We start from the raw sequence: 26,208 nt of genomic DNA, 5'->3' as shown, positions 1-26,208 counted from the left end.
CTGACGCGGCTGACGCGCATGTGACCGTGTTTGTCTTCAGAGACGCGCGCGCTCTCCGGGGAGCTCTGCTCTTGCCCTCTTATCTTGTGCAGTGATTGCTGAGAGACTTCAGTGCTCAGAAACCTGCCCCAGTTTGGGTTTGTGACCCTGCAAGCGATTGACTTCTGTGGTTTATGAGAAAATGAAAGGAACTGTTTTTTTTTCTCTTTTTTTTTTTTTTTTTGCGACCACATTGCTGTCTTCTCTGACATGCTTTAAATTGAGAGGGAAGACCTGAGTTCTTTTAGACTGTAGCCGCCTTAGCTGATATGTAGCTTGTGAACGGAGCTCCGATGTTCATCCGTTTATCACTTACCTCAAAATGAATAAAACAGTAATGGTTCTGTCTTATTTATTGTGTTATTTATTCATTCTTTTCTTCCTCTGTCTTTCGCAGGATCTGCAGTATGCCATCTGTCTCTAATACATCAGGCTAAAGCGGCTCTGACCAGCAGGGGGAGCCGGAGGGCGAGAGATGGGGAACACCGCAACCAAATTTCGCAAGGCGTTGATCAGTGGAGACGAGGCCCTGGCTTACCAGCTTTACGAGGGCAACCCCCAGTTTAAAGAGTCTCTGGACCCCAACACTTCCTATGGGGAGCCCTACCAACACAACACGGCACTGCACTATGCTGCCCGTCACGCAATGACGCGCCTACTCAGGTAACACCCAGCGCATACACCGTTTGTCCTGAAGGGGGCGCTTAGCAGGATGAACAGTAATTCTGTGAGCTTGATTGGCCGGGAGGCAGATGGGACAGTTTTGAGTGACTTTGCTGTTGAGGAGGGAACAGTGATGCGGGGTTTTTCATTGGTGCCTTGTGAAAGTAGGTGGCCAATCAGATTTGTTCTGGCCGGGTTTTCGCTAGCATTCCTCATGAGATTTTAAAAGTCAGCTTGTAAACGCAGATAGGAGGTTTAAGGGCTTTTCAGCCTGTCACGCACCACCGTGTTAAGACTGCTAATGCTACTGAACCTCTACTCTCTGGTGAGTCCTTTCATATCCATCTCATTCCCACAGTTCTGACTGTCAGTTCCCATTTGATTTGAGGTGAGTTTGGAAGTCATTCTACCCAGAATCAAGACATGGGTTTACTGCAGTTTCACCAGTGGGAACAAGTAGCCTGACAGCGTTTATTGAGCTGTGAGGTTGATCTTGTGCATTAAGAGTGCTGATGGTGTTTTGATGTCTCCTGTGAGCTTTTGTTTTCGTATGAACAGGCCTGGCAGACGAGTGTTAGTCCTGATCTGACCCTTCATGGACAAGGCATAGGCCTATGTTTCAACATCACATCACTGTGTTTATGGAACTGGAACCATTTTATTGCCAGCATGGATGAAATATGTACTTACCTGAACTGATACCTACAGAGAACCGTTTCCGTTAATCAGTGGTGGTATTTCTATAGCACCTGTGATATACTCTCTTATCAGAGCCTGGGGTGAGGGGCAGGGCATTCTGGGAAAGGGAGCGGTTGAAAGAGGAGGTAAAGGCTTGTTTTGGATACAGCAGGAGGAGGAGAAGTGATTGGCTGGATTCGTACCCACAACACAAAACCACGGTAACCTGGAGATCACGGTGGGACCTCCTCTGAAACAGAGATCAGACAGTTGTGTGTGTGTGTGTGTGTGCGCGTGCGTGCGTGCGTGCGTGTGCGTGTGCGTGCTTGTGTGTGTGTGTGCGTGCATGTGCGTGTGTGTGTGTGTGCGTGTGTGTGGTGTTGGGGAAGGGAGAAGAACCCAGGCTGTTCCAGGTGTAGTGGCTCCACTGTGTGACATATAAACACAGCATATTTGACTCAGCGTGGATGCAGATACATAAGCGTTTTTATTTTATGCCTCTGTCATACATCTCTGTTCATTTTATCAGTCTAAGTCTTTGCACAAACCCAAAGCAGGGACATGGAGGAAGTCTTTGATGTGAGGAGTTTGGTTAGAGTAGATGGTCTGTTTTAGGATGCGAAACATCGTCGGGTGAAATATCAGTAGTCTTAATATGAGGAAAGTGGGAGTGAAAATATTGAAGTGGAACAGAGCCACACAGTGTGAGACACTTATCCTCGCTCTGATTGGTCAGGACTTTCCCTGTTTGTCCTCATTCTGCTTTTGTGGTTTACTCTACTATCGCTTCAGTGTTCTTTACCACTAATGTAAAGAGAAACATCTGATGAGCGCTGGTGATCTTCAGGTTTAAAAAAAACCCAAACGTTCTATCTCTCTGCCGTATTTTTCGCTGTTCATAACCAGCCGTAACCCAAACTTAAACACTTTAGTTATTAGTTAACAAGCATGGGGCCGGGTGCCTTCACACCTTAACACACGCACAACGATCGTCTTCCTGTCCAAACCGCAGCCGGGCCCAAAGCGGTTTTGGCTCTTCCACCTCCTGAGTGTGACCGGTGTGGTCTGTTCTAACAGGCGCGTTGTGTCGCACGGTCGCTCTGAGTCAAGGCCGTGGTCATCACTGGAGTGTCTGCTTGAGTTGGAATGTCTACTCTGTCCTAGCTGTTGACTGCCGTTTCTGAGAGTTTGTGTTCTCTCGCCGCCTCAGGAAGCGTCTGTCCGGCGGTCGCCGTAGCCTGTTTGCCCTGATTTACACAGCAGAGGAAATGTGACAGTCACAAGGCAGGGTCCTGCTCTTTTAAAACAAGAAAGCAGTCTTCATGAAAAGAGTTAGTTCCATTTCAGCGACTGATAGGAGCACAATATCTCCTCTCTGTGAGGTTCATTTACTGGAACCCTGAGACTGGGTTCTGTTCAGTGCATGTAGTCAGTCCTCTGATTCCGAGTAAACAACAGTCAGTATGTTAAATGTCAGAGGTCACACACTTCTGGAGTAACTTCACACTTGAGATTTGAACCTACGACCCTCTGGATAATGGGCCAAACACCATAACACTGTGTCACCCTCCTCAGGTCTTTCCTCTTCAGTAAAGACGGGAACCCCAACAAGCGTAACGTGCACAACGAGACGGCCCTGCACCTGCTCTGCATGAGCCCCCAGATCCTGCTGTCGGAGACGGCCCTGCAGCCCCGACTGGCCCGACCTGCCGAGGACGAACGCAAACGGGCCGAATGCCTTCAGATGATCCTGAAGTGGAAGGGCGCCAAACTGGACCGCGGAGAATACGAGAGCGCCAACGTAAACGCCGCAGACAACAGGAAGAACAGCCCCCTGCACTACGCGGCCGCGTCAGGGATGAGGACCTGCGTGGAGGTGAGAGACGGGAAGGGGCGGAGACATACGCCGTAATTTAATCTCAGATACAGTTTAATCTCAGGTACACTTTAATCTCAGATATAATAGCCAATGTTGAAGCAGACTGTGATATGATTGTTTTGACTGAAGCACCACTCTGATTGGCCAGATATTATTCCGCTGAAAAGATCTGGTGAAACAGAGGAACATTTGTGATTTTTAAATGTGGCACTGTCTCAGTGCAAACTGAGAGAATTGTTCAGAAGATCATGGATTTGAGCACTGAATAGAAAGAAAGAGGTTTTCAGGCGGGGGGGGGGGGGGGGGGTTGGACTGTCTGTGAGAGAACTCCTAATGAGATGATGTGGTCTTTAATGGAATAAACGTTCTGTCCACGTTTTCTGCCCACATTGAAGTGTGGAGAAGATCTCTTGATGATCTACACGGGCCTTACTGAGTAATACAGCCGTAGTCGATCGTTACTAAACGATGTTTCACCCTCATGCTCTACATCAGGGCTTAACAAATCCAGTCCTGAAGGGCCAGGGTCCTGCTGGTTTTCATGTGAACTCCTCACTGTAATCTCTGATTGGCTAAAAAAGAGCACACACCTGTTTCCAAGGTAAAAATCAGCCTCTAATGAAGTGTGTGTGTGCGCGTGTGTGTGTGCGCGTGTGTGTGTGCGCGTGTGTGCGTGCGCGTGTGTGCGTGCGTGCGTGCGTGTGCGTGTGCGTGTGTGTGTGCGTGTGTGTGTGTGCGCACGTGTGTGTGTGCGCGTGTGTGTGTGCACGTGCGCGCGCGTGTGTCTGCACGTGCGTGCGTGCGTGTGTGTGTGTGCGTGCGTGTGTGTGCGCATGTGTGTGCGTGCGTGTGTGTGTGTGCACGTGCGTGCGTGCGTGTGTGTGTGTGCGTGCGTGTGCGTGTGCATGTGTGAATGTTCCTGTAGTTTCTGGTGAAGCGGAGCGGTGACCTGTTTGCTGAGAACGAGAATAAGGACACGCCCTGTGACTGCGCTGAGAAGCATCAGCACAGAGACCTGGCTCTGAGTCTGGAGTCTCAGATGGTCTTCTCCAGACACCCCGACGCCCATGACATCGAGGCTGAGTACGCTGCCCTGGACCGCCGAGAGGTACCGCCCCACGCCGGCTCACCACACGTCACACACACGCTGACAACTGGAGAACTGATGTCGTTAATGTCTGAATGATGTATCTGTTAGATTCAGTGTTTTTAGGGAGAAAAGCACACTAACACACACTTCAAACTGCTTTTGACAACCTGATCCATTCTGATTATCTGTGATATGTTTATTAACGCTTATTACAAAATGACACGCTCCCATTTGGCTGTACCTGAGAAACGCTAGAATGTGAAGTGATCTCCGCCAGTCTGTGCGGGACCCTAACAGATACAGCTCTTGGTGGAGGGAACTCATTCACGATTTGAAAAACAATATCCCATAATTCTTTCCCTCCTGTGGCCTGTCTTTCCCTCCTGTGGCCTGTCTTTCCCTCCTGTGGCCTGTCTTTCCCTCCTCTGGCCTGTGGTTCTGTCGAGGCCTGTCTTTTTTTCCTGTGGAGTGTCTCTCACTCCAGTGGTCTGTGTAAAAGCACTCGGAGCCTTTATCTCATATCCAGACCGTTTACAGTTTGAACAGCTTTACTCCTGTCACATGGTCCACAGAGGACAGTTTTACAGATGTCCATCAGTTCTCTCCAGTGGTACTGTCTTGTTTTTTGGTGGAGTAGGTGACAGCCTTCTTTAAACTCACACCTCTCTCTCTCTGTCTCTCTCTCTTTTTCTCTCTGTCTGTCTCTCTCTCTCTGTCTCTCTCTCTGTCTCTCTCTCTTTGTCTCTCTGTTTGTCTCTCTCTCTCTGTCTCTTTCTTTCTCTCTGTCTCTCTGTCTCTCTCTCTCTCTCCCTCTCACTGTCTGTCTCTGTCTCCCTCTCACTGTCTGTCTCTGTCTGTCTCTCTCTCTGTCCCTGTCTCTGTCTGTCTCTCTCTGTCTGTCTGTCTCTGTCTGTAGCTGTATGAGGGTTTGCGGCCTCAGGATCTGCGACGGCTGAAGGATATGCTGATTGTGGAGACGGCTGATATGCTGCAGGCTCCGCTCTTCACTGCTGAAGCTCTTCTCAGGGCTCACGGTAACACAGCCCCCCCCCCCCACTACACTCCTACTCCCATCACACAGGCCTGTTTGTCTGACCACACAATCAACCAGAGCAGTGTTTTTCACACCCACGCGGCAGGAAGCCTCACCTTTCTGTTTCTTCAGTTTTTCCTCAAACTCAGCATCCCTGATACCTTCCTTTAAGGGTTCTCTGAATTCCTTGTTCAGGGGTTCTCTGTTTTTTGGGGCTCTCTTGGCTCTCGGCTGTACAGAGGACAAGAACTTCCTGTTTGCCAGAACTTTCTGTTCAGTTCTTAGACTGAATCCAATCAAATGAGTCTGGCTGGATTCCTTTACTCGTGTGTTTTTTTTCAGCTGATGATTGGGGCTGATTAACTGGAAAGGGTTCCCTGGCCAGGGAGATACAATTGGATCAGTGCTTTCCTTAATAATCTCCACGCTGGCCTCTCTCCTCCCCTGTGTACAGAGCTCGTGAATAAACAGGCCGAACCTCCGCGCCTGACTGCTGCTCTCGTTGTCCGGCCGCGTCTCAGGGGACTGTACGCCTGCAGCTTCGCCCCCCCCCCCCCCCCCCCCCCCAGTTTAATACGCCGGGCTCAGATTCCCTCTGACTGCCTGAACGTCCCGTAGTTCTGTGGTGAAAAACCCTCTCGATTTGCCTTTTGAGCAGAGGTCACGTTTTTCCTCCACTCTCTGTGTCTGTGATGACGCGCAGTACACACCAGGTCTCATATATTATATATATATATATATATATACCAGGTCTCTTCTCTGTTTCTCACAAGTGCATGAGCTCACAGACAGTGTCAACTGACTGGGTTATTTATGTGGAAGAGCAAGGTCAATGTGTGTGTGTGAGAGAGAGCGAAAGAGAGACAGGCTCTTTACTGTGGTTGGGTGAGATCAAGGTGCTTGATCAGGATTTGCAGCCAATCAGAGAGGATCTGATCCCGTCCAGGTACCTTCACACACCGGCGGCGACCCAGTCTCTCATTAGTGTCGACCAGATTAGTGTCTTTAATTCAGCATTAGGAATAAATGAAGGAGAGAGTGTTTGGACCTGTGTTAAGACTGTCGGAGTCAGTGGAGCGTTAACTCACAGCTGCTCTCTGTGTGTCAGACTGAGACTGCAGAGGACACAGCGTGTTTGTGGCAGACTGTCGCACTGAACTTTGATCCTGCCTGCTTTCATATCTTGGCCTTGTGTAATTCCTGCCTTTTACGGGGAAGACCTTTAAAACCACTGCATGTTGTTACTCATTGGTGAGGTATTGTTTTTAACTTTAAGGAGTCAGTAGTTCAACCAAAATTTCCATCATTAGGAATATAAATATAATAAAGGATTTTGCGACTAAACATCAGATTTAAAAATATTTTTACTGGAGAGTTGTGTGGCTTTTTTTTTTTTTTGAAGGGTTTTTCCCTCAGGAATGCAGCCAGACTGTCATATCTACGTCAAGTCTTTCATTGATAAAAACACTTTTCTGTTCGAACATAAACACTTAGGGGAGGGGGTGTAATACCTGTAATATCCTGATTACCAGATTGATTGACAGACAAAGTCATGTGATACCGATACGTAGCTATGGAAACATTTTGACGTCTTCCTGTGACCGAACCACACTGATTCAGCTGTCTCCTATTCCCAGACTGGGACAGGGAGAAACTTCTGGAAGCATGGATGTCCAACGCCGCGGACTGCTGTCAGCGGTCGGGGGTGCAGATGCCCACTCCTCCACCGAGCGGCTACAACGCCTGGGACACGTTGCCGTCTCCGCGGACGCCGCGAACCACCCGTTCCTCCCTCACCTCGCCCGATGAGATTAACCTGACGCCAGCTGACGAAGACCACAGCCTGGTGAGAGTCCAGAGCAGGCAACATAGAAACCTGCCCAGAGAAACCCAATCTGCCCGTTTCAGTCGAATGACTCCTGGGTTGCTTGGAATTGATTAAATCAGATGGAAGATATTGCACTCAGTGAGCGTGCAGAGGTGAACACAGGAGTGTTTGTTTTGTTTAGTTTGTCGTCAGTATCGGGGGGGGGGGGGGGGGGGGGGGGGGGGGGGGGGCGGGATAAACTGTGTTTAATTCAATGACCCATTGACCAGTAGAACTTTCAGTGTTATTGCAATAGTGTGGCCTAGCCGTCAGTGCTAATCTTTGCTGTATTATTGGAGTTGAGGTGCAGAGGACAATGGCTGTTTGGTTCTCTCGCTGGTTGTCTGATCATGGAGGTTATCTCAGAGACTGTAGCGTGACCAGGTTGTTCTCTGGCTGGTTGTCTGATCATGGACGTTATCTCAGAGACTGTAGTGTGACCAGGTTGTTCTCTCGTTGTGCGTTCTGTACAGCACGTTTTACGAGCGTGAGTCATGTGACAGGGAGAAGCATTCAGGGTGACAGGCGTGTTCAGGGTGACGGGCGTGTTCTGTTCTGAGCATGTTGCAGGCCCAGTGCCAGGAAGAAGTTACCGAGGGGGCAGTTTAAAATGGTGAGGGGCCGAATCGTTTTATAGAGTAAAACAGTAGGTTAGCGTCCCGCTACGCCTATTTCTGCATTTTTCTCATCCTAGGGCTGGCGCTATAGTGATGTTTCGACTAGATGTGAACAGTTCCCTGTCTTACCTTTTCCAAAGGGCAAAGCCCCCTTTTACCCCCTCGTGGCGCCTGGGTGTGGGATGTTGGCGTCTTGGTCTAAATTGGTTTGGAGTACCAAACATCCTCTAGATGCCCTGCTTTTAGCCTGAACAGAAAGCTCAGTTTGACAACAGGGCTTTGCCGATAAATAAAATTCATGCTTTGGTACTGTGCTTCAGTTCTGAGGTCGTGATGCGTTTTCTGTATTGTGGGGAAAAAAAGATGTAAATATGAAATTGTCTGTTTGGGTTGTAATCTGAAATAGTGTAAGTATCATCATGTATGATGCTTTAGGTTGAAAATAAGCAAGACGAAATAGATTCCTGTCTGTAGGACAGTCAGGGTTTTGTCTTGTGTCGACCCTTGACCCTTGCCCTTTGCCAAACGTGTGTAATGAAACACGTATCAATCTGTAAACCCCGTATCGAACGCTTAGGGATACACGTACTAACAAACCCCTTTAATACTAGCGTTGACTGAGAGTGTGAGCGTTGACTGAGAGTGTGAGCGTTGACTGAGAGTGTGAGACTTGTCTGAGAGTGTGTGCGTTGACTGAGAGTGAGACTTGACTGAGAGTGTGAGCGTTGACTGAGAGTGTGAGCGTTGACTGAGAGTGTGAGCGTTGACTGAGAGTGAGACTTGACTGAGAGTGTGTGCGCTGACTGAGAGTGTGAGCGTTGACTGAGAGTGTGAGCGTTGACTGAGAGTGTGTGCGTTGTCTGAGAGTGTGCGCGTTGACTGAGAGTGTGAGCCTTGACTGAGAGTGTGAGCCTTGACTGAGAGTGTGTGCGTTGACTGAGAGTGAGACTTGACTGAGAGTGTGAGACTTGTCTGAGAGTGTGTGCGTTGACTGAGAGTGAGACTTGACTGAGAGTGTGAGACTTGTCTGAGAGTGTGTGCGTTGACTGAGAGTGTGAGACTTGACTGAGAGTGTGAGACTTGTCTGAGAGTGTGTGCGTTGACTGAGAGTGTGAGCGTTGACTGAGAGTGTGTGCGTTGACTGAGAGTGAGACTTGACTGAGAGTGTGAGCGTTGACTGAGAGTGTGAGCGTTGACTGAGAGTGTGAGCGTTGACTGAGAGTGTGTGCGTTGACTGAGAGTGTGAGCGTTGACTGAGAGTGTGAGCGTTGACTGAGAGTGAGACTTGACTGAGAGTGTGAGCGTTGACTGAGAGTGTGAGCGTTGACTGAGAGTGTGAGCGTTGACTGAGAGTGTGTGCGTTGACTGAGAGTGTGAGCGTTGACTGAGAGTGTGAGCGTTGACTGAGAGTGAGACTTGACTGAGAGTGTGAGACTTGTCTGAGAGTGTGTGCGTTGACTGAGAGTGAGACTTGACTGAGAGTGTGAGACTTGTCTGAGAGTGTGTGCGTTGACTGAGAGTGTGAGACTTGACTGAGAGTGTGAGACTTGTCTGAGAGTGTGTGCGTTGACTGAGAGTGTGAGCGTTGACTGAGAGTGTGTGCGTTGACTGAGAGTGAGACTTGACTGAGAGTGTGAGCGTTGTCTGAGAGTGTGTGCGTTGACTGAGAGTGTGTGCGTTGTCTGAGAGTGTGAGCGTTGACTGAGAGTGTGTGCGTTGACTGAGAGTGTGAGCGTTGACTGAGAGTGTGAGCGTTGACTGAGAGTGTGAGCGTTGACTGAGAGTGAGACTTGACTGAGAGTGTGAGCGTTGTCTGAGAGTGTGTGTGTTGACTGAGAGTGTGAGCCTTGACTGAGAGTGTGAGCCTTGACTGAGAGTGTGAGCCTTGACTGAGAGTGTGAGCGTTGACTGTAGCTGAAGCAGAGAGGAAGCCATCAGCTGTGTTGTATTGTGTTACGGTCTGACCCTTAATGATACGTTCAACTTGCAATTTGCTGACTGTCCATATCTGACAAAAGGGCTTTTGTGTTTGCTTGGCCACTTTGAAAAAGCCAAACTTTCTCATTAGGGCTGAAGTCAAGAGGCAGCCCATGTCATGGACCATTAAAACGGCCTCAGTTTCTCAAAACACAGTCGATCCGTTTGTCCATCAGTACAGGCGTTGTGAGGAAGATAACGGCTGTCTAATGCAGCTCTCTCTCTCTCTCTCTCTCTCTCCTCTGCCTCAGCAGTCAGCTCTCAGAATGTGTCACTCAAAGCCATGTAAAGCACTGGACTCAATAGATATGGTTCATTTTCCAAGGGAAGGTTCTGGCCCTCTCTGGGCTCCAGAATCCTGTTGTCTGTTACCAACACTTCATAATTACAGCAGGATGTCTGTTGTCTGTTAGCTGCACTTCATAATTACAGCAGGATGTCTGTTGTCTGTTAGCTGCACTTCATAATTACAGCAGGATGTCTGTTGTCTGTTAGCTGCACTTCATAATTACAGCAGGATGTCTGTTGTCTGTTAGCTGCACTTCATAATTACAGCAGGATGTCTGTTGTCTGTTAGCTGCACTTCATAATTACAGCAGGATGTCTGTTGTCTGTTAGCTGCACTTCATAATTACAGCAGGATGTCTGTTGTCTGTTAGCTGCACTTCATAATTACAGCAGGATGTCTGTTGTCTGTTACCAACACTTCATAATTACAGCAGGATGTCTGTTGTTTGTTAGCAACACTTCATAATTACAGCAGGATGTCTGTTGTCTGTTACCAACACTTCATAATTACAGGCGGATTTCTGTTGTCTGTTACCAACACTTCATAATTACAGCAGGATGTCTGTTGTCTGTTAGCTGCACTTCATAATTACAGCAGGATGTCTGTTGTCTGTTAGCTGCACTTCATAATTACAGCAGGATGTCTGTTGTCTGTTAGCTGCACTTCATAATTACAGCAGGATGTCTGTTGTCTGTTAGCTGCACTTCATAATTACAGGCGGATTTCTGCCTGGGTACAGGAGGATGTCCTGCTTTACTGATTCACTCTGTAAAGACTGAGGTGTTTGGTCTGAAAACCAGCAGCACTGTGGACCTCCAGGACTGGGTCAGGGACACTGAGGCGTGACCTGTAGCTTGACCTCTGACTTCACTCTTTTGTTTTGACTTTGTTTTGACCAATAAGGACATGTGACACCCTTGAGAGGATAAACCTGAACCCAAACCTGTCTGAATGGTTGTGTTTGGTCTTTTTTTTTTGGGCAGTGTGGCATCTGTATGTGCCCAGTCTCCGTCTTCGAGGAGGCCGTCGACATGCCCTGCGGGCACGAGTTCTGCAGAGTGTGCTGGGAAAGGTAAGCATGACTGTACAAACCATCGTCATGTCTGTCTCTGCACAGACGAACAGGAAACACATGACTCAGCCACAGCCCTGCTTGACTTCTGCTCCAGTCTGCCTCAGTGGGCTCCTCAGATCAATAACAAGACGCCAGTTTCTCTGACTGAACTGCCCCACTCTGCCCGCTGAGATGCAGAGCGCCGTAGTGCAAGCCTGTGGAAACCCATAGTGTCCTGTTAATGATGAGACAGACAGTGAGTTTATGAGGGAGCAGTCTTAGTCTAGGACATGTCTGCTGCTCCCTCAGACTGCACTGGACCCTGGACCGCTGTTACTCTGTTACACTGTTACTCTGTTACACTGTTACTCTGTTACACTGTTACACTGTTACTCTGTTACTCTGTTACTCTGTTACACTGTTACTCTGTTACTCTGTTACACTGTTACTCTGTTACTCTGTTACACTGTTACTCTGTTACTCTGTTACTCTGTTACTCTGTTACACTGTTACTCTGTTACTCTGTTACTCTGTTACACTGTTACTCTGTTACTCTGTTGCTCTGTTACTCTGTTACTCTGTTACTCTGTTACACTGTTACTCTGTTACTCTGTTACTCTGTTACACTGTTACACTGTTACTCTGTTACACTGTTACACTGACAACAAAGTCACCACAGTCTTTCTATGTTTATCCCTCTGCAGAAAAATAAGGAACAGAATTTAACCAAAACAACCCCTCCCCCCCAGTCACATGTCCTCCATGCCCGTCACTTTGTCCTCTCTGTCTGTCTGACTCACTCATTCACGTGCTCTCTCTCTCTCTCTCTGTCTCTCTCTCTCTCTCTCTCTGCCCCCTTTTCTCTTCCCCCCCCCCCCTCTCTCTCTCACTCTCTCTCTCCCCCCCCCTTTCTCTCTCACTCTGCCCTTTACCCCCCCCCCTCTCTCTCCCCCCTCTCTCTCTCTCACTCTGCCATTTTTTCTCTCTCTCTCTTTCTCATTCTGCCTCTCTCTCTCTCTCTCTCTCTGTCAGTTTTTTGAATATGAAGATACAGGAGGGAGAGGCCCATAACATTTTCTGCCCGGCGTTTGACTGCTTCCAGCTGGTGCCTGTAGAGGTCATAGAGAGTGTCGTTTCCAGGGAAATGGACAAGCGTTACCTGCAGTTTGACATTAAGGTACTCACATGCACACCAGCACCAGTCATAGAGTCAGCACTGACACGGGTCATCTGCTGGGATCAGTTCACTGGTTAAACTGGTCATTTTATGGTGTTTGCCAAAGGCACACCAGCATTCATGTGTATCATCACCTCAGTCAACGTCAAAACAGAGCTGTTTCATTCATGCAGAACGCATATGAACAAATGTTATGTTCTCTTAAAATGTAATCGTTTGGTAAGCAGAATATTTCCTTCAGATGGTGGGGAAGGTGTTCTGTAGACTGCCACACATTTAACCAAGCCAGTGCCCTGTGAGTGGCCTGGTTAGCACAGAAGACATATAATCCCAATAAGCTAAAAGTTCCAGTTTTAGGGAAAACAGAGCCCCTCTGTTGGAGCCCAGAGATGAGAGGGTGACACACTCTGGCCTAAAAACGTCCTGAGAGAGTCTAAGGGTGGAACAGCTCAACAGTGTGTCTGTCATAGTGCTCAGCCATCGGTCACAGTGTTCTATTTCAGATGTCTGCTGAGTTTTGATAGTTCTGTTTGAGTGCAGGCAGACAGATTCTCTGGCCGGAGGCTGAAAAATAAGCCCTTACTGCCTAAACGGAGGAGTTTCAGAAGAGGAACATGACTCACCACTGAGATAACGGATAATGCATTTAGCCCCTGGTTCATATTAGTTATACATATTAAGACACTATATGCTTTCCCCACCGTTAATCCTTCAACTGTTTCTCTTGTTTTGGTCCAGGTGTTGTGCCAGAACAGAATGGTTTTATTGAATTGGTTTTGATGGTTGATATTTGGAACTGAAGTAGTGCTTGTATGTAAATGTTTCAGCGTGAGCTGATTTAGAGAACAGAACCCCCATTAGGCCGAACCTGTCTGAAGATGGCATGTCTTTTGGCAAGTCCATGTGTCTTCTGTGGCTTTCAGTCACATTGCCATGGAAACACAAAGTCTTCCCAGGGCAGTTCTCAAAGGTCATAGGTCACCAGCTGATCTAGTAACAATCTGTCTTTCTGTAAGAAAAAACATGCCTGGATTCATCATAAAACCCACATCAGTAATTTATGGCAGTGACACAAATATCACCGTTATGGAAAATGATTTTAATGAAAACATGGACACTTCAGTGTAGCGCACAACTGATCATTTACTCATGAAATAGTATCTGATTAAAATGTAGAAATGTGCATAAACTGTAGTATGAAAAGAGCTTTTTGAAATCAGATGATTATGGTGAATGTACTGACCGATCTGGCGGGTCCTTGGCCCTTTGTCCAGTACTGTGTGTGTGTGTGTGTGTGTGTGTGTGTGTAAAGGTGCCAGTGTGTGTTGACAGTCATGCCAACAGCTCAATGTCTCCCACTGACTGACCAGCTGTCTGCTGAACGACATCATCTCCTTCTCTCTTTCTCTCCTTCTCCTCCTCTTCTCCTCCTCCCTCTCTCTCTCTCTCAGGCCTTTGTGGAGAATAATCCTGCCATCCGTTGGTGCCCGCGGGCAGGCTGTGAGAGAGCTGTCCGTTTAGCCCGACAGGGCCCCGGTGCCAGTGCCGCCGACCCGCTCGCTTTCCCTCTGCTCCAGGCGCCCGCTGTGGACTGTGGCAAAGGACACCTGTTCTGTTGGTCAGTACTGAATCGACCCAAGCCCTGCTCCTGTCAGTGAGAAGATGACAGGACTTAGAGACAAACGTAACATCACCATACCCCATACCCTACTAGCACAGTGGGTTTATTCTACATGGGGGATTGGATGTTTTACCCCAAAACCTGTATAGCGTTCGACGGTAAATTATACCACGTGTTTTTCATAATGTCATATTTCAGAATGTTACAGTCCTTATCATGTAGGAGTCATGGTCTGTCATATGGAATGGACTGAGTGAGAAATATGTAGAACTGTCTGACTGTAGGATTTATAATGTGAATGCTGTGTGTCTGTGTGTGTGTGTGTGTGTGTATGTGTGTGTAGGCAGGGCATGTGGAGGTAGGTGTGTGCCCTCATTGTGTGTGTGTGTGTGTGTGTGGGCAGGGCATGTGGAGGTAGATGTGTGTCCTCGTGTGTGTGTGTGTGTGTGCGCGCGTGCACGTGCGTATGTGATCATTTTTTACTGTGAGGTTCCTGGCAAAGCAACAGGGTGACTCCCTACAGCAACAGCCCTTCTGTTCACACACACTCACACACTCATACACACACATACACACACACACTCACACACACTCACACACACACTCACACACACACTCACACACACACTCACACATACACGCACACACACACACACACACACTCACACCTACCTCCACATGCCCTGTACACACGCAAACACACACACACACACACACACAAACACACACACGCACACACACTCACACCTACCTCCACATGCCCTGTTCGCACACACAGACACACCCGCACGCACAGACACACAGACACTTAGACACACATGCACAAACAGACACACACACACACACACACACACTCGCAGCTTCACAGACACACACACACGCAGACACATACGCGCATACACGCACTCTCCCACACAGACGCCCAGACACACGCACAGAGAGAGCGAGAGAGAGAGACACACACACACATACACACACAGACACACACATTGCGTATTGAAAAGTGTTTACTTAGCATTAAAAGTGTAGAGAACACAATAGATGTGAGTGAAGGGTATGTCTGTCTCTACAGTAGGTCTGAGCACATTACTGAATGTAAAGCTGTTGTCCCTGGTGACACGGCATGTCTCATTCATACAGGACTAGGACCAATAGGATGGTCTCTCCCCTCTCCATCCTGTTCTGTTAACCTTATTGTCTGCCTTGTTTGTATTGTGAAGTTGTTTGGCAAATAACCAACCAATAATAAACCATTGAGTTGAAGGCAGCGAGCAAAGCTGCCTTTCATGCAGAGAGAGAGAGAATGACCAGGGCTGTGTTCACCTCCCCAATACACACACACACACACACACACACACACACACACACACACACACACACACACACACACACACACACACACACACTCACTCACACACACACACTCACTCACACACACACACACACACACACACACACACACACACACACACACACACTCACTCACACACACACACACACACACACACACACACACACACACACTCACTCACACACACACACACACACACACACACACACACACACACACACATACATACACACACACATACACGCACACACACACACACACACACGCGCACACACACGCACGCACACACACACACACACACACACACACACACAGAGAGAATGAACGCTGGAGATACACTCTCTTGCAGTTTGTGGGCAGCGTGTGCTGACTGTGTGAATCTTTGAGTGGTAAACTGTGTCGTCTGACAGGGATGAGTGGTGAATGTGTGTTTTGTGAGTTGTGCTCTGTGTCGTCTGACAGGGATGAGTGATAAATGTGTGTTTTGTGAGTTGTGCTCTGTGTCGTCTGACAGGGATGAGTGATAAATGTGTGTTTTGTGAGTTGTGCTCTGTGTCGTCTGACAGGGATGAGTGGTAAACGTGTGTTTTGTGAGTTGTGCTCTGTGTCGTCTGACAGGGATGAGAGGTAAACGTGTGTTTTGTGAGTTGTGCTCTGTGTCGTCTGACAGGGATGAGTGGTGAACGTGTGTTTTGTGAGTTGTGCTCTGTGTCGTCTGACAGGGATGAGTGGTGAATGTGTGTTTTGTGAGTTGTGCTCTGTGTCGTCTGACAGGGATGAGTGGTAAATGTGTGTTTTCTGAGTTGTGCTCTGTGTCGTCTGACAGGGATGAGTGATAAATGTGTGTTTTCTGAGTTGTGCTCTGTGTCGTCTGACAGGGATGAGTGATAAATGTGTGTTTTCTGAGTTGTGCTCTGTGTCGTCTGACAGGGATGAGTGATAAATGTGTGTTTTCTGAGTTGTGCTCTGTGTCGTCTGACAGGGATGAGTGATAAATGTGTGTTTTGTGAGTTGTGCTCTGTGTCGTCTGACAGGGATGAGTGATAAATGTGTGTTTTCTGAGTTGTGCTCTGTGTCGTCTGACAGGGATGAGTGATAAATGTGTGTTTTCTGAGTTGTGCTCTGTGTCGTCTGACAGGGATGAGTGGTGAATGTGTGTTTTCTGAGTTGTGCTCTGTGTCGTCTGACAGGGAGTGCCAAGGTGAGGCTCACGAGCCCTGTGACTGTCAGACCTGGAGGATGTGGCTTCACAAAGTCACTGAGATGAAACCTGAGGAGTGTGAGTGTCTCTGCTATGGGTCACGCTGTGTCTTGATCTCACACACACACACACACACACACACACACACACACACACTTACACATGCTGTGTCTTTATGTCACACACACATACACACACACACACACACTTACACTCACACACTCACACACTTCCACATGCTGTGTCGTTATGACGTGCAAATACTGGTAACCGCTGAATAAGAAAACATGTTCTCAAAACATATGAGCAGTTATGACCCCAAACCACACATACTCACACACACACACACACACTTTCACACACATACACTCACTTACACACACACTTATATACACACACACACACACACACACACACTTATATACACACACACACACTTTCACACACATACACACACTTATACACACACACACTTTCACACACACATGCACACACACTGTGTTGTTATGACGTGCAAATGCTGGTAACCGCTGAACGAGAAAACATGTTCTGAAAACATATGGGTAGCTATGACCCCACACACATACACAGACACACACATATTGAGTTTATTATTCTGATGTAGTTGAGTTATTTGAGGGGAACCTGAGTTCAGCTGGTTGTTGTGCACTATGATCACTGGCTTCTGGCAAAAAGAAGTTAGAGTGAGAATCAGTTCACTCACTGTGATAAAGGGATTTGTCAATAGAACTGACTGTGACCTGTTCATTAAGGACATTAGGGAGATGGCAGCCTGTCTCTGAAGCAGACGCCAAATTCATTGTAAGACTGTCCCAGTACTCTTTACTGGTCTCTCTGAGTCTGAAAGGACGGGACAGGTTTCATCATCAGAGTTAAGTCTGTGTATTGGATATTACTGGATTTGTTCATGTGGTCTGTGGCAGGTTCCACTTTATCATACCCAGTCCTGTCAGGACACGCAGAGAGATGCAGTCTCTAAACTCAAACAGACATGATGATTTGAACGGTGCAGATGGGTGTTTGACCCCGGTCTGCTCTGAGGGACAGCTTGGGGTATTGAGGCTCAGTTTAAAGGTTTTTTTTTCTCTGTCTGCAGTGGCTGGTGTGAGTGAGGCATATGAGGACGCTGCAAACTGCCTTTGGTTACTGACTAACTCAAAACCTTGTGCCAACTGCAAGTCACCCATTCAGAAAAACGAGGGATGCAACCACATGCAATGTGCCAAGGTATCCGCACCTCTGTGACTTGCCTACCTGTTCTAACCCCGCACCTCTGTGACTCGACTACCTGTTCTAACCCCGCACCTCTGTGACTCGCCTACCTGTTCTAACCCTGCACCTCTGTGACTCATCTACCTGTTCTAACCATGCACCTCCGTGACTTGCCTACCTGTTCTAACCCCGCACCTCTGTGACTCGACTACCTGTTCTAACCCCGCACCTCTGTGACCTGCCTACCTGTTCTAACCCTGCACCTCTGTGACTCATCTACCTGTTCTAACCATGCACCTCTGTGACTCGCTTACCTGTTCTAACCCTGCACCTCTTTGACTCATCTACCTGTTCTAACCCTGCACCTCTGTGACTCATCTACCTGTTCTAACCCTGCACCTCTGTGACTCGCCTACCTGTTCTAACCCCACACCTCTGTAACTTGCCTACCTGTTCTAACTCCACACCTCTGTGACCTGCCTACCTGTTCTAACCCCGCACCTCTGTGACTCGACTACCTGTTCTAACCATGCACCTCTGTGACTCGCCTACCTGTTCTAACCCTGCACCTCTGTGACTCGCTTACCTGTTCTAACCCCACACCTCTGTGACTCGCCTACCTGTTCTAACCCTGCACCTCTGTGACTCATTTACCTGTTCTAACCCTGCACCTCTGTGACTCGCCTACCTGTTCTAACCCTGCACCTCTGTGACTCGTTTACCTGTTCTAACCCTGCACCTCTGTGACTCATCTACCTGTTCTAACCCTGCACCTCTGTGACTCATCTACCTGTTCTAACCCTGCACCTCTGTGACCTGCCTACCTGTTCTAACCCCGCACCTCTGTAACTCGCCTACCTGTTCTAACCCCACACCTCTGTGACTCGCCTACCTGTTCTAACCCCACACCTCTGTGACTCGCTTACCTGTTCTATCCCTGCACCTCTGTGACTCATCTACCTGTTCTAACCCTGCACCTCTGTGACTCGCCTACCTGTTCTAACCCCGCACTTCTGTGACTCACCTACCTGTTCTAACCATGCACCTCTGTGACCTGCCTACCTGTTCTAACCATGCACCTCTGTGACTCGCCTACCTGTTCTATCCCCGTACCTCTGTGACTCGCCGACCTGTTCTAACCCTGCACCTCTGTGACTCTCTTACTTGTTCTAGCCCCGCACCTCTGTGACTCGCCTACCTGTTCTAACCCCACACCTCTGTAACTCGCCTACCTGTTCTAACCCCGCACCTCTGTGACCTGCCTACCTGTTCTAACCCCGCACCTCTGTGACTCGACTACCTGTTCTAACCCCGCACCTCTGTGACCTGCCTACCTGTTCTAACCCCGCACCTCTGTGACTCACCTACCTGTTCTAACCATGCACCTCTGTGACTCATCTACCTGTTCTAACCCTGCACCTCTGTGACTCTCTTACTTGTTCTAGCCCCGCACCTCTGTAACTCGCCTACCTGTTCTAACCCCACACCTCTGTGACCTGCCTACCTGTTCTAACCCCGCACCTCTGTGACTCGACTACCTGTTCTAACCCCACACCTCTGTGACTCACCTACCTGTTCTAACCCCACACCTCTGTGACTCACCTACCTGTTCTAACCATGCACCTCTGTGACTCATCTACCTGTTCTAACCCTGCACCTCTGTGACTCGCTTACTTGTTCTAGCCATGCACGTCTGTGACTCGCCTACCTGTTCTAGCCCGGAAAAGTCTGGCAATCTGAGAAAGAACTTTCCCAAGTATTGCTGTCAGTCTAAGAGACATGCTGTCATAAATACTATTAATACATAGAGCAGGGGGCGGAGCCTCTCCGAGGAGCTCCATTAATTCATGACCCTGCCTGTGTAGATTTTACTGAGTGAACACTGACCCTGTGTGTGTGTGTGTGTGTGTGTGTGTGTGTGTGTGGGTGGACTGGGCAGTGTAAGTATGATTTTTGCTGGATCTGTCTGGAGGAATGGAAAAAACACAGCTCGTCTACTGGAGGTTACTACCGCTGCACCCGCTACGAGGTCATCCAGCAGGTCGAGGAGCAGTCGAAAGAGATGACGGTAGAGGTGCGCACTCACAAACACACACACACAGGCACGCACGCACACACGCACGCACACGCAAAGACAAACGCACACGCACACACACGCACACACACGCACATACACACAAACACACACACGCGCACACACACACACAAGCACGCGCATACACACACACACATAAGCACGCACACACACCCACACACAAGCACACAAACACACACACACACGCACAAATACATACGCATGCACACACACACACAAACACACACACACTAGGCGCTGTCTCCTCATTCACCTGCTCTACACATACATGGGAATCCACAGAATCATACAGAATCCAGTTTTTCATGTTAAACTCACTCTGTGTGAAGTGTAAAGCTGAAACCTGTTTCTCTGTGTGACGCGTCCAGGCTGAGAAGAAACACAAGAGCTTTCAGGAGCTCGACCGATTTATGCACTACTACACTCGCTTCAAAAACCATGAGCACAGCCACCAGGTAAGACTCCACACCCTACACCATGTGTCATCCCTTCAGTTTAAACTGTCCCATCTCTCCGTGACTCTTTCTCTCTCTTGCGCTCTCTCTCTCTCTCTCTCTCTCGCTCTCTCTCTCTCTCGCTCTCTCTCTCTCTCTCTCTCTCTCTCTCTCTCTCTCTCTCTCTCTCTCTCTCCTCGCTCTCTCTCTCTCTCTCTCTCTCTCTCAGCTGGAGCAACGGCTCCTCAAAACAGCCAAAGACAAGATGGACCAGCTGAGCAAAGTCCTCTGTGAGAGTGAGTACACAGTCTGCTGTATCAGGTTCAGCTCAGTGGTCGAATGTGTCAGATTCATTGGAGTAAGGGTGCTGGTTGCTGATCTCAGATCAGTGTTTGCTTTTCGTGAGCAGAGTAGCCTCTGTTGCATTAACTAGATCAGAACTGTGTTTTTTAGATGTTTTTTAGATGTGGGAGGGCAAGAGCATGAATGGTTTGAGTGTTGATTGTTTTGTCATAGTGAAATGCTTTTGCACACTGCTCCGGTCTCTTCTGTGTGTTGTTTTAGTACCATACCAACATCTCTGAGCCTCTCTGTGTGTATGTATGTGTGTGTGAGAGAGAGAACTGATAGTATAGGATGTGTGTGTGTGTATATAACTGACTGTGTCATGTTTCTACAGGAGAAGGCATGGCTCCTGACACCACGTTCATTGAAGACGCTGTGCATGAGCTTCTGAAAACTCGTCACATCCTCAAGTGCTCTTATCCCTACGGCTTCTTCCTGGAGCCCAAAAGCACAAAAAAGGAAATCTTCGAACTGATGCAGGTGTGTGAGGAGCCTGGGCTCCCGGATTTCTTACTAGTCTGTTAAGAGTGAAGAGACCAACAGTTCCTGCACACTGTGGTCCTGAAGGATAAAAAACATTTACTCTTGGTCTAACTGGGTGAAAATGCTCCGTGGAGTGACCTCTAGGGGCAGCGTAGTCCGTTTCTACTGTCACAAAAGCCATAAGATTAGATTTCCTCTGCGTGCAAGCAAAACAATTACCAGTGCAGAGACTACATTAGAAGCAGGGAATGGGAAGCCACACCATCCAAGGTAAATAGTCTGAATGCAGCGTGTTTAGCTGGTTGGTATAATTGTTGTTTGGTTGAACTGTCCTCAGACGGACCTGGAGATGGTGACGGAGGATTTGGCTCAGAAGGTGAATCGGCCGTACCTGCGGACCCCTCGTCATAAGATCATCAGAGCGGCCTGTCTGGTCCAGCAGAAGAGACAGGAGTTCCTGGCCTCCATCGCCCGGGGCGTGGCGCCCAACGACTCGCCCGAAGCCCCGCGACGCAGGTTTGCCATGTTTTCTCAAGCTCACTCAGAACCTAAACCCTCCAGAGCGCGTTTCTGTTTGAATGAACCCTGAGCTAGTGCATGCTGACGCGTAGGACAGAGGTTTCTGTTTGAATGAACCCTGCGCTAGTGCATGCTGACGTGTAAGACGGAGGTTTCTGTTTGAATGAACCCTGAGCTAGCGCATGCTGACGCGTAGGACAGAGGTTTCTGTTTGAATGGACCCTGAGCTAGCGCATGCTGAAGCGTAAGACGGAGGTTTCTGTTTGAATGATCCCTGCGCTAGTGCATGCTGACGTGTAAGATGGAGGTTTCTGTTTGAATGAACCCTGAGCTAGCGCATGCTGACGCGTAAGACATAGGTTTCTGTTTGAATGAACCCTGAGCTAGCGCATGCTGACGCGTAAGACAGAGGTTTCTGTTTGAATGGACCCTGAGCTAGCGCATGCTGAAGCGTAAGACGGAGGTTTCTGTTTGAATGATCCCTGCGCTAGTGCATGCTGACGTGTAAGATGGAGGTTTCTGTTTGAATGATCCCTGCGCTAGCGCATGCTGACGCGTAAGATGGAGGTCTCTGTTTGAATGATCCCTGCGCTAGTGCATGCTGACGCGTAAGATGGAGGTTTCTGTGGCGCTCACTCCGCCCCTTGCTCTCCACCTGTCCCAGTTTTGCAGGTGGAACCTGGGACTGGGAGTACCTGGGCTTCTCCTCTCCAGAGGTGAGTCAAAGCAGAGATGCCACGCGACACTCTACTCGTCTGTCTGTCCAGGTCTGTTGGGTTATCTACGTCTGCTCAGCTATTGAAAATGAGATCATGTGATGTCATGTGATGTGAGTTTAATGCTTAAATAAATAATGCTGAAATATTCCAACGAGATTTGGGCGTGGCCAGTACAGGAAATTCATATCTTAATTCTGTCTGTGGCCTCTGAGTCAGATGTACATCGAAAAATCAATTTGTTGTTCGTTTCAAGGTTATCTTGACTCAGTTGGTAATGATGTGATTGAATTATTTATCTGGCAACAATGGAAGATATTTTTCCTGCCCGACGCTGAATGCATTTGCCTTAGTCTTCATAGCCCTTTAGTCAGACTGGGCCTCCAGCCAGGCTGGACATGCTACTCACACCGTCTGGAGGAAGCAAGTCAACTTCACTGATAACTCAGAGCTGTGTGTGTAGGTGTGTACTAATACTGTGTATGTGTGTGTGTGTGTGCGTGCGTGCGTGTGTTGCAGGAGTATGCTGAGTTCCAGTACAGACGCAGACAGCGTCAGCGCAGGCGTGGAGAGTTCTCGGGCATGCGTAGCAACACCCCTGACCCTGATGAAGCCAGTCAGAGCACTTTAGGTACGACAGGAAGGGCGGAGCCCCTGGGGCGGGGGCTGATGGGAGAATGTATGCTGTTTACCTGTTTATGAAGTCATCCAGTTTATACATGCTGTCTGGCTTCACAGTTGAAGTTGAACTGAGCCCCTGAAAAGCCTATGTCTCAGGGCAAATTTAAAAACACTTCAACACATTTAATGTGTGTGTGCGTGTTCTTTAAAGTCTTACAGTTTGATAAGATGTGTTCCATTAGGTGTAGCTGAACCTCCAAACTGGCAGAGAGCTACTGTGTTTCTGTAGAACAGTTGATTTCAGTGTGTGGTTTCATCTCTTTGTCTAACAGACACACCTGAGGTTGGTGGTCCCAGGCAAGGAATGCCAATGGTGAGTTTTAAATCCCACCCACTCTCACACACTGTCCACTCACGTCCCTGGGCCATGTCCATCGCAGCCAAATCCCACCCACTCTCACACACTGTCCACTCACGTCCCTGGGCCATGTCCATCGCAGCCAAATCCCACCCACTCTCACACACTGTCCACTCACGTCCCTGGGCCATGTCCATCGCAGCCAAATCCCACCCACTCTCACACACTGTCCACTCACGTCCCTGGGCCATGTCCATCACAGCCAAATCCCACCCACTCTCACACACTGTCCACTCACGTCCCTGGGCCATGTCCATCGCAGCCAAATCCCACCCACTCTCACACACTGTCCACTCACGTCCCTGGGCCATGTCCATCGCAGCCAAATCCCACTCACTCTCATACACTGTCCACTCACGTCCCTGGGCCATGTCCATCACAGCCAAATCCCACCCACTCTCACACACTGTCCACTCACGTCCCTGGGCCATGTCCATCGCAGCCAAATCCCACCCACTCTCACACACTGTCCACTCACGTCCCTGGGCCATGTCCATCGCAGCCAAATCCCACCCACTCTCACACACTGTCCACTCACGTCCCTGGGCCATGTCCATCGCAGCCAAATCCCACCCACTCTCATACACTGTCCACTCACGTCCCTGGGCCATGTCCATCACAGCCAAATCCCACCCACTCTCACACACTGTCCACTCACGTCCCTGGGCCATGTCCATCACAGCCAAATCCCACCCACTCTCACACACTGTCCAGTCACGTCCCTGGGCCATGTCTGTTCTAACCAAATCACTGTAATCAAATAGACTCATTCCGCCAGTTTCCTCTCAAAACCTCTGCCAAAAGATGTTGGACAAGTGTGAAATTCATTCAAAATTCACTCAGCTATTCTGCAATTTTTGTCCCATAGCCAATCAGCTCGATGGATGAGGATGATCCCAACATCCTATTGGCCATCCAGTTGTCTCTGCAGGAGTCTGGGTTGGCTGCAGGTGACGACAGTCAGGAGCTCCTGGCCAATGAGACGTCTCTGGGAGCCATCGGTACGTCATTGCCGTCCAGGCTGGACCCGGTGCGGCGTGGCTGGGAAAGCGTGCCGCGCGCTGCCCTAAGCAGCTCTGAACTGCTGGAGGTTGATGACAGCCTGGTAAAACTAGGCAACATTAGCGGTAAGAATGTCCCCCCGCGTTTCGACAATCTTTACAACCCCCCCAGTCAGCCCGTCGGCGGCCGCCACACCCCTCCCATTGGGCGCTCAGACGCCGCGGGGTACGATTCGGCCGACAGCGCCAATCTCTTGGGTAACATCATGGCCTGGTTCCATGACATGAACCCTCAAACCATGAATCTGGTGCCCTCTGCTGGCAGTGCCTCTGACTCACACCTCAGCTCTCAGTCGCTGCCAAAGGCCCCCGAGAAACCCTCTGAGCTGTCCGTGCAGCAGTGGCCACCAGGGGGCGATAGTCCTTACGATTGTAGCTCCGTGGAAGAGCGGGAGGCCACCAGACCCACTCAACTTGACCTGGTGGGTTTGGATGCGTCACGTCCCCTGGCTGAGGTAGGGGAAACCCCCAGTGAAGCTAACCCCAACACTCCCAAACGTGACTCGGATCCCGACCACCCGAGCAGCAGCTCGTCCGAGTGGGAGGGTCCGGTACACCTGGTATGAAACAGCACCCATGCTACCTTCCAGTCGACCAGCCAGAACCACTCACAACAGCGAGGAGGCGTTTTCAGGGCGAAACCCTGGGACGCAGATGGCCAACCTATCGATAGGAGTCCATGTGTGTGTAGTCAGGCAGGTAGACAAACCTCAGTCTGTCAGTTTGGTTGTTTGTCAAGCTCTGGGCCCGTACTGAAGTGATGAGAGGGTGTTCTGTGTCCTTTCGCCTGATGTTTAAGCAGATGATTTGGAGTGAGATGCAGAATCACACTCCTGGAGTATGAGACCTTTAAACAGCTCTCTCGTTACCAGCCCTAATCAGATGAGAGGAAGAGGTAATCAGCGTACTCAGACTTTGTGTAGGTTTCCACTGTCCGTTTGGATGGGGTTCTGCTGGACAGACTGATCCATGTAGGTCCCAGTGAAACCCAGTCCTGTATGGGGAGTGTTACTGTAGGTGCCAAACACTGACTAGCACACATTGTGTCTACCCTCACAGGGCTATATGCTCATTGTGCCTGCTGCTAAAGACTGACCAGTCCTCATATACTCCACCCCCCCCCCCCCCCCCAGTCCTCATATACTCCACCCCCCCCCCCAGTCCTCATATGCTCCACCCTCTCCCCTCCAGTCCTCATATACTCCACCCTCCACCCCCAGTCCTCATATACTCCACCCTCTCCATCCCAGTCCTCGTATACTCCACCCTCTCCATCCCAGTCCTCGTATACTCCACCCTCTCCATCCCAGTCCTCGTATACTCCACCCTCCCCCCCCCCCAGTCCTCGTATACTCCACCCTCTCCATCCCAGTCCTCGTATACTCCACCCTCCCCCCCCCCAGTCCTCGTATACTCCACCCTCTCCCCTCCAGTCCTCATATACTCCACCCTCCACCCCCAGTCCTCATATACTCCACCCTCTCCACCCCAGTCCTCGTATACTCCACCCTCTCCATCCCAGTCCTCGTATACTCCACCCTCCCCCCCCCCAGTCCTCGTATACTCCACCCTCCACCCCCAGTCCTCATATACTCCACCCTCTCCATCCCAGTCCTTGTATACTCCACCCTCCCCCCCCCCCCAGTCCTCGTATACTCCACCCTCTCCCCTCCAGTCCTCGTATACTCCACCCTCCACCCCCAGTCCTCATATACTCCACCCTCTCCACCCCAGTCCTCGTATACTC

At 49.4% G+C, this 26,208-nt stretch overlaps 1 protein-coding gene across 3 annotated transcripts; it reads left to right on the top strand.

Moving 5' to 3' along the window:
* The first annotated feature begins 446 nt into the window (after nucleotides 1-446).
* Nucleotides 447-25,550, top strand: ankib1b (ankyrin repeat and IBR domain containing 1b). 3 transcript variants are annotated; one of them, XM_030782523.1, is made up of 19 exons: nucleotides 447-702; nucleotides 2,956-3,256; nucleotides 4,185-4,367; nucleotides 5,266-5,383; nucleotides 7,020-7,228; nucleotides 11,116-11,204; nucleotides 12,219-12,363; nucleotides 13,815-13,981; nucleotides 16,526-16,614; nucleotides 17,654-17,784; nucleotides 19,709-19,843; nucleotides 20,233-20,319; nucleotides 20,528-20,594; nucleotides 20,978-21,123; nucleotides 21,464-21,642; nucleotides 22,310-22,361; nucleotides 22,881-22,992; nucleotides 23,315-23,355; nucleotides 24,269-25,550. In XM_030782523.1, the coding sequence occupies exons 1-19, from the start codon at nucleotides 515-517 to the stop codon at nucleotides 25,025-25,027; spliced, it is 3,198 nt and encodes a 1,065-aa protein (XP_030638383.1). In that variant the 5' UTR covers nucleotides 447-514; the 3' UTR covers nucleotides 25,028-25,550. The 3 variants fall into 3 exon arrangements, with proteins under 3 accessions (XP_030638383.1, XP_030638382.1, XP_030638381.1); XM_030782522.1 differs by lacking the exon at nucleotides 23,315-23,355 and adding an exon at nucleotides 23,361-23,398 and having other exon boundaries at nucleotides 22,881-23,040; XM_030782521.1 differs by having other exon boundaries at nucleotides 22,310-22,412.
* The last annotated feature ends 658 nt before the right edge of the window (nucleotides 25,551-26,208 follow it).

Source organism: Chanos chanos, chromosome 8 (assembly GCF_902362185.1).
Source record: "Chanos chanos chromosome 8, fChaCha1.1, whole genome shotgun sequence".
Classification (NCBI taxonomy): domain Eukaryota; kingdom Metazoa; phylum Chordata; class Actinopteri; order Gonorynchiformes; family Chanidae; genus Chanos; species Chanos chanos.
The sequence above is the reverse complement of the archived record's forward strand: the minus strand, read 5'-3'. Positions and strand labels throughout refer to the sequence as shown.

Coding starts and splice junctions, on each gene's coding strand:
- ankib1b (XM_030782521.1), top strand. CDS start 515: ATGGGGAACACCGCAACCAAATTTCGCAAGGCGTTGATCAGTGGAGAC. Junction 11,205..12,218: donor TGCAGAGTGTGCTGGGAAAG/GTAAGCATGACT, acceptor TCTCTCTGTCAG/TTTTTTGAATATGAAGATAC. Junction 12,364..13,814: donor ACCTGCAGTTTGACATTAAG/GTACTCACATGC, acceptor TCTCTCTCTCAG/GCCTTTGTGGAGAATAATCC.